Source organism: Plectropomus leopardus, chromosome 16, assembly GCF_008729295.1.
Source record: "Plectropomus leopardus isolate mb chromosome 16, YSFRI_Pleo_2.0, whole genome shotgun sequence".
Classification (NCBI taxonomy): domain Eukaryota; kingdom Metazoa; phylum Chordata; class Actinopteri; order Perciformes; family Serranidae; genus Plectropomus; species Plectropomus leopardus.
In genome coordinates this window covers 3053167-3071019 of record NC_056478.1, presented here as the reverse complement: position 1 = coordinate 3071019, position 17853 = coordinate 3053167, and the positions used below count along the sequence as shown (strand labels likewise).

The 17853-nt window shown below is 37.6% G+C and overlaps 1 protein-coding gene across 1 annotated transcript in view; it reads right to left on the bottom strand.

Moving 5' to 3' along the window:
* sptlc2b (serine palmitoyltransferase, long chain base subunit 2b) overlaps window positions 1-15444 on the bottom strand; it is a 33410-nt gene extending 17966 nt beyond the window's left edge. Inside the window, exons 1-6 of the mRNA XM_042503018.1 lie at window positions 15195-15444; window positions 7118-7312; window positions 6706-6860; window positions 3797-3945; window positions 2416-2540; window positions 252-345 (exon numbers count right to left, since the gene is read on the bottom strand). Coding sequence (XP_042358952.1) covers window positions 252-345; window positions 2416-2540; window positions 3797-3945; window positions 6706-6860; window positions 7118-7312; window positions 15195-15338 — 862 coding nt within the window. The 5' untranslated portion in view covers window positions 15339-15444. The remainder of the gene's footprint in view (window positions 1-251; window positions 346-2415; window positions 2541-3796; window positions 3946-6705; window positions 6861-7117; window positions 7313-15194) is intronic.
* Between the last annotated feature and the right edge of the window lie 2409 nt (window positions 15445-17853).

Sequence of the window (17853 nt, the reverse complement as noted above, 5' to 3'; positions counted from 1 at the left end):
AAGGTGGAAGTGAAGGTGATGTAGAAGTAAGAGAACATGTACTGAAAACAACTCGCTGTAACTCACACCCATGTTAAATGTATTTGCTCTCCTGTTGGGTAAAGCAGATTACAGCTAAATCCTGTCTCACAGTGATGAAAGATTAATTGTAGTCACTTTAATCCCATGTGTTACTGACACAGACGGACACCGAATGTACAACTCCGTCTAACTGTTCTTTGGTAACATGCTCAGTATTGGAGGTCACCCACTGTTGTGTTTGAAGACCCGAATTGTGGAGCCGGACAGGCGGGCACCCAGCACCAGGGACGCGTGATTCAGCTCGTCACTCAGAATAAGACAGCCCTAAAAACAGGAAGAGAAGAAAAACAGGAATGATTTTTTAAATGAATGTTGTGGTTTTCTTAGCTGATGATCTCAGTTTTTTTACATCAGGAGAAATCCACAGTTAACCAGCAAAGACAAACATTGAGAAATATTTAAGTTCAACCCTCTTTATTTGCCTCAGAGTAAACCCAGGATTTCACATGCTGGAGTGTTTTCGTGTTGAGCAATGACTTTACAGCCGAGGCTCAGATCATTCCTCCTTGAGGAAGACTGAACTGAAGCCTCTGGAACAAACCCACAATGATCCAGGCTTGTTTGCTGCTCACATTAACCTTAAACACTTAAACACTTAAATTTAATGCTTTTAAAGCCGTTTCCAGATCATTTTTAACCAAATTTAAGACTAATTTTGAGACAAATCATCTTACTCAAGCGCTGCAGGTGAGTAGTATACTTTATGCGTAGTCCTGCACAGAGGCAGGTTTTATGTATGAATATGGTTATTAAAATTCGGTCATCTACATTTTGCCAACAGGTATGTGCAAAAAGACAGCATTCTCTTCAGTGGAGGGTTTGTGGTTTTGTACGACCAAATGAGTAATAATAATAATATTCAACTTTACATATAAAGTGCTTTTTGAAGCCAAACTTGAACTTTCACGCTGAAGAGCTTAACTCGTTTTAACAAAAATAAATTAAAAGGCTTAATAAATTGAGGCTTAATATTTTCAAAATGTAATATAAGACACATTTTTAGGACCTTCAGACACTCTGAAAATGTGTGACTATTTTGTGTTAAAATTAAAGAAACAAACAAAAAAAAAAAAAAAAACCTGGACCCATACACATGGCTGGATGATACAAACAAAATTAAATATCACAGTATTTTTTATTAAATACCTCAGTATAAATATCGTGTAGATATTGTAGGGTTGACTATTAGTGCTTTCATAAACTACATATGCTACATATGATTTTTTAAATCAATAATAATGACTGAGAGGGTAAAGGCAAATGATAAAAATAGCTAAAACAATCTGGTAAGAAAAATCACATCACATCACTTTACTGTAATGAAGCCTTTAAACCTGAAAAAAGAAAACCCATTTAGAATATTACGATACACAAAACCTAAGTCAATGTCTAGTCTCATATCATGATATTTATAAAGTATTAATATTTTGCCCAGAGCTAACCCATAAGCCTGTGTGAAGTTGGCACGGACTGTGTGTATTAAAAAGCCATCATACAAAGTCTCTCGATCAGAGTATGAGCTTCTCATACAAACAGGAACTTGGCATCCATGTGTTCTGATTGCAATGAGGAAAATACTCTTCAATGATGGAAATATTTTGTTCAAGATATCATAAATATTGCTGACACCTTTTAAACACACCCAAACATTCACACAGGTCACACCACTTCTTCTGTTCAATGAGTAAATTGACTTGTTACACAACACACGGTTGCACCACGACATAATGACGCGAGCAAGTGGAAAAGTGACAGGTACAGTTAAAAATCTATGAACCTTTGTGACAACAGCAGTGACTCAAATCTTTACAGTCTCACTGTAAGCTCTTTAGGCAATAAACATATATCCGTTTTTCAGGAAATGTGTTCTTTGACTCACAAGGTGCACACGCCTGTCCGCTCAGATTTGTACTTCCCGTTTAAGTGAAACTGGCAAGAGAAGTAAAAGGCAAGCAAGGACAGAAGTAAAGACTGGTATGTGTGGTTTGTTGGGGTTGGAACAGCAATGGCTGGGACTTGTCAGTCTCCCACCCCCCCTGCACTTGAGATGTTTTGAAAGCTTTGTCCGGAAACTGGCTTGTTGTGGAACAGTCTGAACTCTTCAAACTTGGACATTGATCTAAAAAAGTAGCTTGTTTTCGCGTAACGCAGGAAACAGTGTTGTTCTTCGCAGTAAAAACTGTTAATGGCGCTTAAATTCAACTACAGGATGCTACAGGATGGGTACAAAGAACACAACAAAAACCCACAAAAAAATATTAAAAAGTAATGAAATCAAGAGGAAGTACTGTTAAGAACAAAAAACAAACAAAGGAAATGAATGAAATTCCTTACCTTCCCAGTGAGAGCAGGAATGTTCATGGAGTTCGTAGCGAAGCCCATTCCAAAAGCCATCGATGACTCAACACCCAGGAACCTGGCGACCAACTGCTCCAGCTCCTCATGAATGTCCAGGTTCCCTGAAAATAACATCATCTCAGTTTAACCACATTTTCCCATCAGTCTACTGCAATCTGTTGTGTAGGAAGAAATGATTCACACTTGTTTTCTTACACCTGTTTGACAAACAGAGAGGTCAGTCTAGTTTCCTTAAAGGTTCAATGTGACATTTTTAAAACTCTTATAGAGCTATGGAGCTTATTTTTATTAGTGGGCATGTGTTTTATTTATCTTGTGCACTTGCATGAGGATACAGGAAAAATGTCCAAATTTAGAAAGGGGGAAGGCATATTATATAAAAAAAAATCCAAAACATTAACACATGCATAAAAATTAAATTAAACTAAAAAAATGAAAATTTGCTGGAGCCATCCATCCCACATACAATGTCAGATCCATCTTATCTCCCAGAATGCTTTAGCCATCCCTTCATCTAGAGCAGGTGCTCTACCTTGTGCTAAACCTTTTATTTCTGTGGTTTACTGTATCATAGCAACCAGACACAAGCATCTCAGCTGAAATAACACTGCTACCCTTATTGTTCTGCCATGTTCTGCATTTAACACTGAACAAGCATTATTTGTTGTTATCTCTGCCATTTAAAAAGCAACAACATACAGCCTAAGAATGGCAGTAACATTGCATATGGTGTATGCTGTTGAGCCTCCTTTAATTACAGCAGGGGAAATTCTTTCACAACATGTTAACCTATTCCATGGATCAACAGATGGTGATAACAGGCCAAGATGTGGTGCAATGCACAAGCAAAAGCAAAAAAGCAGACTTTAAGTTACTACACATGGATATAAACAATTCAAGATTTAAAAACATTTCATGAGGAAGGAAATGCATTCCACAAGTTTGGTAGACCTCAACTGACTGTTAGCATTCTCAATTTTTACAAGAAACAGGGCTCTGCTGAGCTAAATACACCACTAACCTCTGCTGTTCTTTTGCCAAAAATTAAATGTGACAAACTAATCTGTGGCTGCTCAAGTCAAAAGGAGGCTGCAGCAAAGTGGGCGCTGAGCAGAAATGAACCTCAAAGCTTTCACAGTGCTTTACTGTATTTCAAACTCAACCTCTCAGTCTTTCAAAACCACCCAACCTGCCGCCTCTGTTGTTCTGAGAGAAACAGACTAAAGAGGGAGCAGCTGTTAAAGTACCAGCTGAGGTCCTTGCGATCATGAAATAACTCAATTTTCATGATAAAAAGCAATTTCTACATGATGACAAATCATGAAAAACAGATATTCTAGCTCTTTTTCACCCTTACCAATCTCACATCGAGTGCTGCCCACTCCAACTCCGTACTTCTCTGTGGCCTCAATAGCAGCGTCAGCACAAGCCCCGGTGTTCTCAGCGAAGCCGAGGTAGTTGTATGAGCCCATATTGATGACGTCCTTCACCACTTTGCCCGTGTGCCTGAGAGACGGACAGAAAAAGAAAGTCAGAGATGGGGAAGTGGTGCCCCGACTCTAGGCTAACAAAAAAATATAGAAAATGCATTTTTGCTTGAAGCATCCCACTAATTATATATTAACATTACAAATTATGTCACACAAGAGGACAATAATAAGGGCTAACATACAATAAAGTGTATATAGTGTGAAATAAATAGGGATCTCAATAAGATTTTGGTTATTTACATATCAAGAAGACAACCATATATAATTTGACATACAGTGAAAAACAAAAAAAATATCGACTTTGGTTTGGAGTTCAGGTCAACCACCTGACTGTAGAATTTGACAAACAAGTGGCATTGTCAGAGATAAAACCGCTGATTGTCTGACAGCAGCGCAGTAAGACAAACAGACAAACAGAGTGGAGCAACGTGAATATCGGACAAGGTGGCTGCCAGCGCGAATCTCCACCACAGGCTGGATCTCTGACACAGGTTGGCAGTGCATATCTCGGACAGCACGGATCTCCAAAATGGCAGATGGCAGCGCGGATCTCCGACAGCAGCAGCACGGATCTCAATCCCTGTATTAAAAAATGCATTTCCTGGGAAACGTGTCTGGATGCTTAAAGCTAAAATTTAATGTAAAACCATGGCTGAAAATGCATAAATATATGGCTGAAAATGCAGAAATACATAGTTGAAAATGCAGACATATATTACAAATTGCTGAAAATATCTGAAAAACTGGTAGAAATGAAAGCTGAACTGCTTTAAACTGAAGAAGCTCCAGAGTGTCAAAGGAAGAAGTTGATGTTAACTGAAAATAATAAATAATAAATGTTTAATATTTTGAGGCATAAAATGTAGAAACAAAATTGAGAGGCATAAATGCCCTTCAAGAACATAACTTTTTGGCATTTGAATGGTTTCTGTAGCTGAAAGTATGCAGAAGTAGTAGTATAAGTAGAAGTAGTTCTAGTACTGCTAGTAGTAGAAGTTGTTGTAGTAATAGCAGTAGCATGAGTATAATTACTTGTCCTAGTACTAGTAGTATTACTAATAGTAGTAGCAGTAGTAGAAATAGTAGTAGTAGATGTTGTTGTAGTAGCAGTACTACTATACAGAAGCATCCACACTAATAATAATAATAATAATAATAAAGAAAAGAAGAACAATAGTGTGGATGCTTTGATGCATCCACACTAATTATCTTTGACATGTGTGCCTGTTGGCTCTGGCTGCCTGGCAACCATTTCCTGTTCAATGTTAACCTTTTTTTATCACAGTGCGTGATAGCTGTGGCAGTTATACAATAGTTTATTGTTCCAAAGGAATTCAGCGGTTCATAGTTCATATTATACTTTACATACCAATGAGATAAATAGCAAAAATATTACACAAAATTCTCAGTTATCAGGGTACATTTCCACTTGACCCTTGGGGAGCATTAATATGATAATCAATAGAAAATAATTTAAGTAAGTAAGCAAGCAAGTAAGTAATAAATAAAAGAATAAATAACAGTACAACATGTAAGGGATTATATTTCAAAAGAAGGGTCTTCAGATGAGTGCTGATCAAATTTAGATCACCTCATATAATGATAAAAATATACATCCATCTCTTAAGAAGTTAATATAGGAAGTGGTAATATGTAAATATAATAAAGTATAGTAAGTGCTAAAGTTGAATAAAAAGACACACAACACATGTAGGATTTAAATTAAAATGCTATAAAGAGAATTAAATATTAAAAAAACACAATAATGAAACAGCCATATATTTAAAAAAAATCATAAATAAAAAACACTTGGGGTTAGTAAAAGTTATGTGTGTAAGTTTATCTGATAGTATGGTTGTATTTGATAATGTCAAGATCATTTATTGTGATTTGCTTGTCATAAAATTATATTGAGGCCGTTTAGTCTGACGACTTTTTTTTCTGAGGCTGTTTGGTCGGATGACTTTTTTCTGAGGCTGTTTGGTCGGATGACTTTTCTTCTGAGGCCGTTTGGTCTGATGCCTTTTTTTTCTGAAGTCTGACAGTGTTTTCTCTGAGACCTGATGGCGGTTTTTCTGAGACCTGATGCTTTTTCATCCAAGGTCTGACTCTGAACCCTGACACCTGAGGATGTCCTAATATGGACACCGTACCCGTTGCTGAGCGAGCCAAAATCACATCTCATCCACTTCACTCTCCTCTGATCAGACGCTAGACAGAAGAAGGCTTGGCAGAGGTACAGCTCCCGCTCCGAGTCAGGCCAGCCTCATCGTGATACAGACTCTTCTCCCTCTTTATGTCTTTATGTTTCAGTTTCGTTTCTACCCTCCACTCCAACCGGCTTGTTGGTGTATGCCATCGGAGGGGACCCTTTCGCGGTCCGCTGCATTCAGTCCAATTCCCACACAACTTTTCCTAATGCTGATAAGTACCACTCTATCGTAGAAAAGTCATGCTTCAGCATAAGGGGCCGTGGTGTTAAAAAACTGTTGCTGAATGAGCCCTAATCGCATCTCATCCACTTTTTTCTCCCGCAAGCAGACATTAGACAGAAGAAGGCTTGGAAGAGGAACAGCTCTCGGTCTAAGTCGGGTCAGCCTCGCCCTGATACCGGCTCTCCTCCCTCTGTTCAAGTGTAACTAAGTGAACTTCCTGTTGAGCTAAGGATCAGTGGCACAATAAAACAGCTGTGGAGGAGTTATGACCCTCATGGACAACGCCTTGATTCTAAATTAACCCTTGGTGCATACAGATACAAAACAATGCAGCGACTTACTCGAAGGTCCAGTTGTAGTCGTGAGTAACTCTCTCCACCAGGTCCATCTTAGCACCAGGGACGCTGCAGATAGGTCTGTTCCAGTTGTCTCGGATCCTCATGTACAGGTTCCTGGTGTAAAAGTTCTCAAAGTCCTGATAGAGGGGGACAAAATCCTGCAGGGGAAAGTGTAGGTGATTTTTTAACAGTGTGTCTTGGCAGTTTAATACATTTCAAAAATAACTGTCCTTGTTTTGTGGCAGATGAAGGCAGCAGTCAATGATTACTGTTGAACCAGATATAATAGCAGCCCCTCCACAGAGCTGCAATATCATAATTGCATGAGTTGATGCAAATTTTTCGCAACCTTGCCATTTTTTCAATTACATCATTCCCAAACACAAAAAAGGGTCCAAAGTAAAAACTGCTTTACCTTCTGCTCTTCTTTCTCCCGAGCCACATGACACTTTTCGATGCCCCAGTGGCGAAGAAAGTCTCGGAGGTAGCCAAAGACGGTGAGGATGCCGTAGCCCATGTAGGTGAGCACGGCCACAAGGAGAGGAGTCTCCTCAAACGATTCCACAAAGGGCTTCTTGTACAGGCTGGAGTTGTGTGGGACATTTTGGTTCTGGGGGGAAAAAAAGTGAAAGAATTTGTAAAAACAAGTCTGCACATAAGAGATATTACCACATGTTCAATTCTTTTAACAAAATGTAAATAACACGTTGGCTTAAAACAGAATGAAATAAAGTATACTGCAATTCTAGAGGGTTTTTTTTAGATTTTTTCTATTATTTAGAAAATGTTGTCATTTTTTTCCTTTCAAATTTTTGGTGAATTTTAAGAACATTTTGCATTGTTTTTTTTTTGGAAAAAAAATTCTTTAAAACTTTTGGCAATGACTTTTTTTCTTCAAAGATTTTTTTTGTTGCTTTTTATATCTTTTTGTGCAGATTCCCCCTTTTCTTTCATTTTTTTGGCAATGTTATTTATTTTTTCACCCCCAAATTTTTTTGATGATTTTTAAAGAAAACATGTCTTCCAAACCTGCGGGCCCACAGAAATCAAAATCACATAATTTATTAGAGCCACAAACTGTAAAAACAGAAATCATCATTGGATTTTCAATTTTTCAGCAGTCCTTGAACACTTCATGTGAAATGAATGGTTCATACATTTTCCTCAATTCACTTGGGGAGGCTCAAGGAAAGCCTCAGATGCCTAGTCGTAATGATGCCACTGGTTAAAACTTGGTAAATAAATAGAATTGCAACCAAAAAGGTGCTTATTATTGCTTCAAGACCAGTGCAAAACTACATCATGTTCGCAGGCCACAAAATACCAAGAACAGGGCAAAAAATAGCTACTGCAAATTAACTGTACTTCAGAATTATGTGTGTTTTTCACAAAGCTGACACTGATTCAAGTAGATGGATGGACTCATGAACCACCAGTTGGGAGCCACTGCTCTACAGGTCATAATAGAGATTTAAAAAACAGTAAAACCGAAGAACTTTTTGTCCCAAACAGTTCTAAGGCCAAGGAACAGATTTATGAGTAAAATGCTAAGTCATACCACTTTAACATTCAGCTGGTGCTTTAAAAAGGTAATGGTTTATCCAAGCTTCTGTTTACTCATTAAATCTGCTCCAGCCCAATAAATCGTGATAGAAAGCAGAGCAGACCAATCCAGTATTAGCTGGGCACACACCAGGCGACAGCAGGGCTGATTTGTTAGAATTGTGTTTTTCTTGGAAAGAGTTAGAAACCTAATAAAGGCCACAATAAGCGCATTAATTCACAGAGACCAGGCCGTGCCCGGGCCCCCGTGGACCAGTGAGCAGTAAAATGGCCATCAATCCCTGGTTCTAATTCATTGAGTTTTATGAATAGCAATATTGATCTTGGATTATGGGACCATATAAACATGGTCACACACTGGAGGAGCGCCACAAAAACTACCAGCATTATTTCGAGCTGGACTGTGGACCGGCTGTCTACAAATAAAGAAAAAAAAACTTTGAACAAACGAGGGTGGTCACTCATTATGGCTCTGCCCCGCAGCTTAGCAACCACACCTCATGTGACCGGTCATGCTTCTCCAAGAAATACCTCGGAGCCAGGGAGCGGGAGAGCGCCGAGTAAGTTCAAAGCCAGACAGGTCCCTTTCTCTAAAGTTAAAAATTGCACTGAAAGAGCAACAGACCAGGAGACGCGGTTTGCTAACTGTCAAACAGTGAGCACAAAAACACATTCACATCCAAGTACACCGCTCAAAGGGACTGTTGCACACTGATGCCAACCACGGCAGCTAAATACAGTCTGGCTGACGTCATATTAGCTTAATTTTTTATGGCTGTGGACAAACAGGGACTGAGAGGAGGTAGACCTGTGCCATTCATTTAGAGCTGGACGGCACGGCGACTGACATCCAACAAACAAACGCAGTGGAAATGTGCTCTTTCACATGCCTGCTCTGCAGATGGAGAGATGAGGATCATATTACATTGTATAGACAATAAGGAAAGCTCACACACAGGGTGTATTTCACATGAGCAAATTAACTGAGTAAGTCCTCTCCCTGCTAACTGCCCTTTCAATTTGGGCTCATTTTTTGTGAGCGATTATTGACACTACCATCCCAGCTGATTGAGATCATTTATCCCCACCTGCTCATAAAAATCCTTCCTCTAAGCATTTTCCTATATTCTCAATGTGGGGATTATGGCTCACTCGATAAGGAAAAGATTCATTTTTCAGCTGCGGACACAGATCCATGAGGACATTTATTACCATCGTTATTACATATATTTGTGAATGAAACTCTATTTTCAAATGGTCTAGATCAGTGACACTCAACTTAGGGCCTGCAGGCCAAATCTGGCCCCTGACAGGTAGCTGGGTGGCCCCCCAATTATTTTCTAATCGACAATAAAAATAAAGTGATAGACTACAGGAATTTTTTTTGTACTTTGTTTTCTAAATATTTTTGGCATTTTTTTCTTTTAAAATTTTTGATGATTTTTTAAAAAAGAAACATGCCTTCTAAGCCTGTTAGCCAGTCAAGACAGAAAAAAATGCCAAAATCACATAACTATTACAGCCAAATACTGTAAAAAGAGAAATTATCATTGAATTTTCAAATTCCATTCATTCATTTATATTTGGTTTATTTGCCCATTTCAGTGTATAATTTTCAAAACAATAACAAAAACCCATAATACACTTTATTTTCTCTTAACACTTCTACACGTTCCATGAACAAACAGGAGCAGGAAGAAGAAAATCTTAAAATACCTGCCCCTTTCTTACCAATAACAGAAACACATAAATACACGTAATTACAAATTTCAGACAGTTCGTGAACACATTATGTGTGAATGCGTCATGAATTTTCCCCAAATCTTTGGACACCCAGGCCTAATGACGCCACTAGTTAAAACCTAGCACATAAATAGCACTGCAACCAAAAAGTGCTTATTATCACCAATGCAAAGGCACAGCATGTTAACATACCACGTATACCAAGAACAGCACGATAAAATAGTTACTGAATAAAAAAAAATCTCACTCTACAGCAGGAAACCGTATTTCTAAATAAAACCTCTGCTGCAAAATTATGTTTTTTTTTCACAAACTTGACATGGTCCGAGTCACCTGCGGTCCATTCAAAATGGACCCATGTCCCACCGGTTGGGAAGCACTAGTTTAACGGAGAGAAGCCAGTCGGTTTAAGGAACACTGAAGGTACAGCTACAGCAGACAAAGAGTTAATACACACCCCGGCTCCTCCTGCAAACACACAGGGGGTCTGACTGTATCTAACTCCAGTTTCAGTTACCTTATCAACAACCAGCAGAGCTCATATCACAACAAGATGATGTCAACGTTTTACAGCTGATAGCAATCCTGTGAATTACTGACCTTCAGAGGCTGATAAATACTTCACACACTATCATTCAAGGCTGGCCCAATCACACTGTTTGACATCACCGGAAAGAATATCAACACACTGGCCTTATTCATCTGAGAGATATTAAAATCCTCCAAGGGAAAAATGCAAAATTGCTGGTTTGTGGCTCCGAGGACCATACTTACTTAACCCTTCAAAACCTGGTTCGACATCAGTTTACAGATACTGTTTACATGCATGTAAACCTCTGAAGCAAGAGCAAACTGGTTTGATTTTCTCTTTTTTAAACATAGCTAAAAAGGCAAAGTGCAACTTAGCCAGAGATGTCCCACAAATTTGAATTAATTAGAAATTAACAGATTATTAACAGAAAAATGTCCAGAAAACTGTATTTATAATAATAATTATTATAATTATTATAGCTTTTCTGTCCATATATAGTAACGTTTTTCTGTTTCTTTACTTTTTTTGTGTTAAATTTGGTTATTGGATATGATCAAAAAATATGGTAAAATGTGCAGTAAACTATTTTATTATTCTTATAATAATATATTTAAAATTATGTTACAGAAAAAATAAATTTACAAGTTTGTTTTTGTTTTTTGCTTATTTTCAGGTAACGTTCTTGGTTACTAATTTCTTTCTCATTTTTCATCTCTTTGTTGAGTTGCTCGTTGCCCTCTTCAGATGTGTTTTGAAAGACGTCAAACTTTGCTCAGGTTTCAAAGAGTTGAGTGTTTCAGTGTTTAAACTGGGAATCAGATAAATATCTGCAGAGATCTGAACTGTAGCTTTGCCTTAACTTCTGGCGGGACAGAGACATTATATTCATGAGGATATGATTGGTATAACAGCCAAAGCATCTGGACCTAATTGTGTAAATCCATTTTATGTTGAGATCAGCAGCTCTGCAGCTTTATGCGGTCGAAACTCTGGAATTTGATGTACTCGTAAGTGAGAGTGTGCATTTCTTCTGTTTACACAGCCTGTGTGCTTTATAGATTTCTCCTCTGTGTTGATCCTAAACTGAAACACAAAAGGCATGTGTGTGTGTGTGTACCCCACCTCCACTACAACACACACATTCACTCTGTGTTTTGGTGCTTTTCATTCCTCACTAGGAGGGACCGCACCCTTCACAGCCCGGAGACATTCCTCTCCTGCTGAAGAGTCATGTGGAAGCTGCTCTGCCGCCCTCCGCCCCGAGGAGACAGACAGGCAGCTTCACCCGTAAAAACACAACAGGGCTTCTTCTTCACACTGGAGTCAGTAAACAGAGACCGGTCTGACTTCCACACACACACACACACACACACACACACACACACACACACAGAAACAACAGAGTGTAAGGTTACTAAAAACTCCACTACAATGCCCCCTGATCAGGTAGCAGGTACAACTACACAACACGTTTAACCCTTTAAAGCCTGGTTCAACATCAGTTTTTTTTTGTGCTGCCTTCAGACGCCCTTCACAAGCTATTTAACAATTTGAAACCAGAGCAAACTGGTTTGATTTTTTTTTTTTAAATGTGGAAAAATGTAACTTGGCAAGAAATGTCCCTCAAATTGCAAGAAATTAGTCAAAGGTGACGAAGAATGGGTGAAAATTGTAATAAAATTATCAAAAAACTATGCAAAAATGTACAGGAAACTATTTCCAATCATTATACTTATTTTTAAAATTATGTTTCAAAAAAGATATAGATATATATTTTTAATTTTCTGCCCTTTTACTTGCTTTTCTTACTTTACTAGGCCTAATTTCTTGCTATTTTTTGGGGCCATGTGTTGGTGATTTGCAAACTGCCTTCACCACATGTTTTTGGAAGAAACCAAAGCAATTTGCTCAGGTTTCAAAGGGTTAACACACCAAAACAACTGCAGGTTTCATGGTAAATACTCCCGTTTGCAGGCTATATTCTATACTTTAGAAACACAGTGCTACTAATATTAAGTATAAGAAAACAAAAAGGGGATGCCATTTATTAATTTTGGGACCCTTACTTAACCCTTAGAAACCTGGCATAACATTAATTTACCTGTGCTGTATTCAGCCATATTTCACGAGGAATTTGACCCTTTAAAAACTGAGCAAATGAAAAAAGGCAATGAACAACTTGTAAGAAATGACAATAAAATGACTTTAAATTAGTTTAAAAAATTAAAGGATTATTAGAAAAATGATCAAATAAAAACAATAAAAGGTAAAAAGTATATCTATAATTATGATGTGATATGTAAAATCGTGTTACAGAAAAAACTATAATGAAATATATAAAATAATTGCATTTTTTCCCCATTTTCAGCACTTTTTACTATAATTTTGCAAATTTTGGGGCCATTTTCTTGTTAAGCTGCTTTTTGCCTTCTCTCTGTTTTTGAAATTAATCAAAACTATTTCCTTAGGTTTAAAAGGCTTAATATACATTAAGACTGACATCTTCCATAATACAAGGGTTTGCTAAATAGGCCGGTTAGTCTCTGCTCCCTGAAATCAGTCTTCCTCAGTGGTATAAATTAACTGAGTAATAATACTCCATTAGTGTAATTAAATATAGAAGAGTAAGAAGTTCGACACATACTGTTGTGGATGGTAGTCAGACACAAAATGTATTTTAGCCACCTAATAAACATCCCACCCGAAGAATCAATATCATCTACGTTTTTACACTACACTGACAGTGTTTCCAGCACTTCACCTTAATGTCAGTCACTGATTTTCCATAAAGTCAAAGTTGTTATGTCTCCCTTTTTAAAGCCAGACTCCATAGAGAAAAACAGTCATTTAACATCACTGAACTCAGGAGCTGCTGGTCTACTGCTGCCTCTATCTGTTATTTTGTGTTAAATTGTGACTTTGGCTTTCAAATTGGTTAGTTCAGATTCACCTCACAAAATAACACAAACTAACTAACTAATCGAAGCAGCAGTAGACCCAAAGCTCCTGTGTTCAGTGAGCTGAAATTACTGTTTTTCTTAATGGAGTCTGGTTGCTTTGACGAGAGCGAGGAACTGGAGTTGTTAATGGCTTCAACATCGAAATCGGCTGTCTGACATTACGGTAAAGTGGTGAAAACACTACCAATACAGTGTACACTTCTAAGTGATGCTGTTTTAGGTGGCTAAAATGCTTTTTGTTGCTGCTACAGACTCCAGCCTGCTTCTCCAAACTGGGGTTGTGCAGACTGACATCTACTGTAGGTAATACACCGACTGTGGATAAGTACCTCATACAATACCATTTTCAAAGATCCAGACTATCCTGTTAATTGCACTAAATGTGAAAGAGGATAGGTTTAATATTACAGTATCCAAAAAATAGGGAAAAGTTTCCTGGAAACTCTGTCATTTTATTTTACATTTAAAATTATCTTACAAAATATATATATATATATATATATATATATATATATATATACATATATATAAATTGGTGTTAATTGTTCAGTATTGTTTTTCATGTTTTCTTTCTTATTTGTGCTTATTTTAGGGTGATTTTCTTGTAATTTTTTAACTGAGGTTTTGCTCATTTTTGGACCATGTCTCATTGCCTTCTTCCCATGTTTTTGGAAGCAATCAAGCAATTAGCCTTGACTTTAAAGGGTTAAAATGTGTCGTACTGTGACAGGCTGCTAAACTAGTACATGATGCCAGGAATCGGCAGCTATATAAACTAATTAAAAATTAGCTAATGTTTATGTAAAAACAGGGTAGGATTAATACAAAATTAGCAAAAGCTAAGGAAAAAATTACCAAAACTATAGTCATAATTACTTTATATTTCAAGTTGCGTTACAGACAAAATTTTAAAAAATAAATAAAATAAACACAAATTGTAAGCACATTTTTAAAGGTCATTTTCATATTAGATTATTTCCCACAATTTTTCTTCTTATTTTCAGGTAATTTTCTTGTATAGTTTTTTTTTTTATGTGTCTAGCAAAATACAATTTTCAGCACTTTTTTTAAAGCTCATTTTCATAGTAGTTTATTTCCCACTATTTTATTCTTATTTTCAGGTGACTTTCTTATATATTTTTTTCTAATATATTGCTAACAAAATACATTTTTCAGCACTGTTTGAGTAACTTACGTGTTTGTTTTAGGATAACATTTTTATTAAATTTATTTTTCCTTTATTTTCAGGTTATTTTCTTCTTCTTGATGTTTTTACTGATTTGTTACGCTTATTTTTAGCCATGCCTTGTTTGGTTGCTCATCGCCATCCCCACATTTTTTTGGAGGTAATCATATAATTTCTCCTAGATTTTAAAGGGTTAAAATATGTCGTATTAAAACAGGCTGCTAAGCTAGGACACGAAGCCAGGAACAGGCCGCTGTATAAACTAATATAATAAACTAATTAGCTTCCGGTCGTTAGCTAACGTTAGTTTACTTACGATGTGACGTTAAACTGCCGTCATACGGACACTTGTCGTAAATACTCCGAAACACACACTTATAACCGCGGATTAGCTAAACACGGACAAAATAAATGAGTAACATTAGCTAACGTCAGTTGGTTAATTCAGACGCAGCCCGGCTTGTTTACGGTGCTGCGCCCCGGCGGAGCGGTGACGGTTGGGCCTTACCTTCTCCCCGGGGCGACGATACTTCTGCGGCTGTTGAAACAGGCAGTGGCTCTTCACGAAGCCATTTTTACCGGATTTTTTCCCGTTGGCGGTCCGGTGACAGGCGTCCCCGTTCAGCAGCTTGTTGGCGGAGCTTTCCGTCATCGTGTCGGCGGACGGCGGCGGTTAATTTCCCGGTTAGAAGTTACCAAACTTGTGTAACGTTACCGTGAAGTCATGTATGAGCTCGAGGAGGAGACGGATTCAACGCCCACTCTGCACTGTGACCGCACGAGCCCGCCGGAAACAACGCCCCCGGAGACACCTCATTGGTCAACGCTAGGACTACACTTAAAAGATCGTCTATGTAAAACATACGCATTACTCTGACTAGATGTTCTTTGTATTCAGCCTCTTATGGGGAATATTGGTGCTTTTAGCAGTTAGGAGGAGTTTAACCCTTTAAAAACCTAAGCAAATTGATTGTAATTCTTTTAAAACCATGGAAAGAAGGCAGTGAGAAATTTAACAACACAAAACAAGAAATAAGTAACGTTTGCAAAAATGACCAGTTTTGGCAAATTTTCTTATGTATTAGTCTAGTTATGTTCTTTTATTCATAATTAATTAGCTAATAACCTAAAACACTCCTCTTATTTGGTTGGTGACCTTTTGTAAAAGCATAATGACTTTATGACATATTCAAAATTGTCGTCAGTTTAAGTTTCTTTAATTTTATTGTTATTATAAACATTAGGGTAGACCTGCATATTTCCGATATTTTTTTTTTTTTCTGTGGATCTTTTAATCAGGGCAGCACTTTGTGTTTTAGATTGAAAAGTGCTATACAAATTAAGATTAATATTATTATTATAGTGTTTGTGTCATGTTAATGTTGAACAGAGTGACAGAGTGAGAGCTCTTGTTCTTTTTGCCCCTCTCTCCCGGGTGTCCCCCTCCCTCAGCGTGGGACGTCCTGAGGTCCAGCCCCTGGAAATGACCCATAATAACCTTTGCTGAGGCGTCAGCTGAAAAACCTGTTCTAGTTTCTCTTACCTGAGCTGCTGGGAAGTTGCAGGTCAAAGGTCAAAAATATCTCCAAGGTGGTTCCCACAAACAAAAAGAAAATGAAAACAGACAAAACTGCGCTGAGCTGTCTTCACTCCTGTACATCTCCATGTGGTTTTAAGTTAAAAAAGCCTCACCTCTGTCCCAAAGCTTTTGTGTTTGTCTGTGAAATAAGTAAGTGGGCGTGACTGTTTTAACTTTACTTAACATAAAACAAACATAACATGTCAGTGATGAGCCTGTGGCTCCAACGTTACAGCGTGACCTTTGACATTTGGCTCTTTATCTGAGGTCCATCAGGTTACCTAAATGACTTTATCTTCTGTGTGTCAGCTCCTGACAGGGGTTTAATCCTCTAAAGTCAGGCTGCAGAAAGTGAGGCCTATGAAGCCTCCTGCAGACTGTGAAAGTTTCACAGTCGTATAGGTTTAGTGCACGCTACACTCATCGTATAAACTGATGTACAACCTCAAGTTTGACGTATGCAGACTGTATGATGACGTCATCCACTGAACTGCAGGCTGCGACAAAAGTCCATCGATGTCAATATGCAATACAAATGGGCAGAATTGACCCGGCGCAAAGTCCAACTGATTTGGCCCACCAGATGTAATAACAAATTTATTTTAATTTCTTGTTTATGCAAGTAAAATGCTCTCTGCATATGTAGAATCCCAAATTATTAATAATCATTCATAATCAGAGTACAGCAGGCAGATTTTTTTTGTTTTAAAGTATTAAAAAACTGCCTAAAAAATTATTTATCATATCAGAAATTAAACAATTTTACTCAGGGTTTAAAGGGAAAAAAATCCAAAAATTAGAATTTTTTTTTTTTTACAAATTACAAGAAAATTACCAGAAAATTAGTAAAAACACATTTTTTTTTTTTTTTTTTTTTTTTTTTTTTTTTTAACATTTTTAGAGGAAATTATGATTAAAAATTATCACAATTTTGTTGTTAAAATGTAATTTTGATAAAGACAAATATAGATTTTCCTTAGTTTTTAATTAATTAATTAATTAATTTTAAAATAAAAAAGCATTTATAAAATAATTTTCTGAATCTCCTAATTTCTTGCCATTTGCAGAACATTTCATGCGAAGTTGCTCGTTGCTCTTTTTGCCTGTGATACTGTTCTGCATCATCTGGTGTTTGTTTCAGGCGAATGGTTCACCATTAAGTTTCTGTTGTGGCCCTCTGAGGGAGAGAGTTTGGGCGCCTCTGCTCTGTGCTCCCTTTTTCCTTCCTTGTGCCTCCAGTTTAGATATTTCATGTATATTCAGAACAGAAGCTGAAACAACAACAGAAGAGTTTCCAGGAGGCACAGCCAGGATTTCACTGTGGACGTCCCGGTTGTACTTCCTGTTCCTGTTTGGTTAACATGGCATGGTGAGACGTGTCTGTGAGCACGCTCCCTGTTACCGTGTGTTTGCACGTGTTTCAGATGAGATGTCTGCACAGCACTTCATGTGTGAAGCCCTCTCCGTCCACATCTATTTGCATGTGTTTGTTTGTGTGTTTTCATGATTGTTTGCATTATTATTTTATTTAGACTGCAGATATTTGCTCTGCAACTTTAAGTTCTGCACAACTGTACAATTCCTCCAT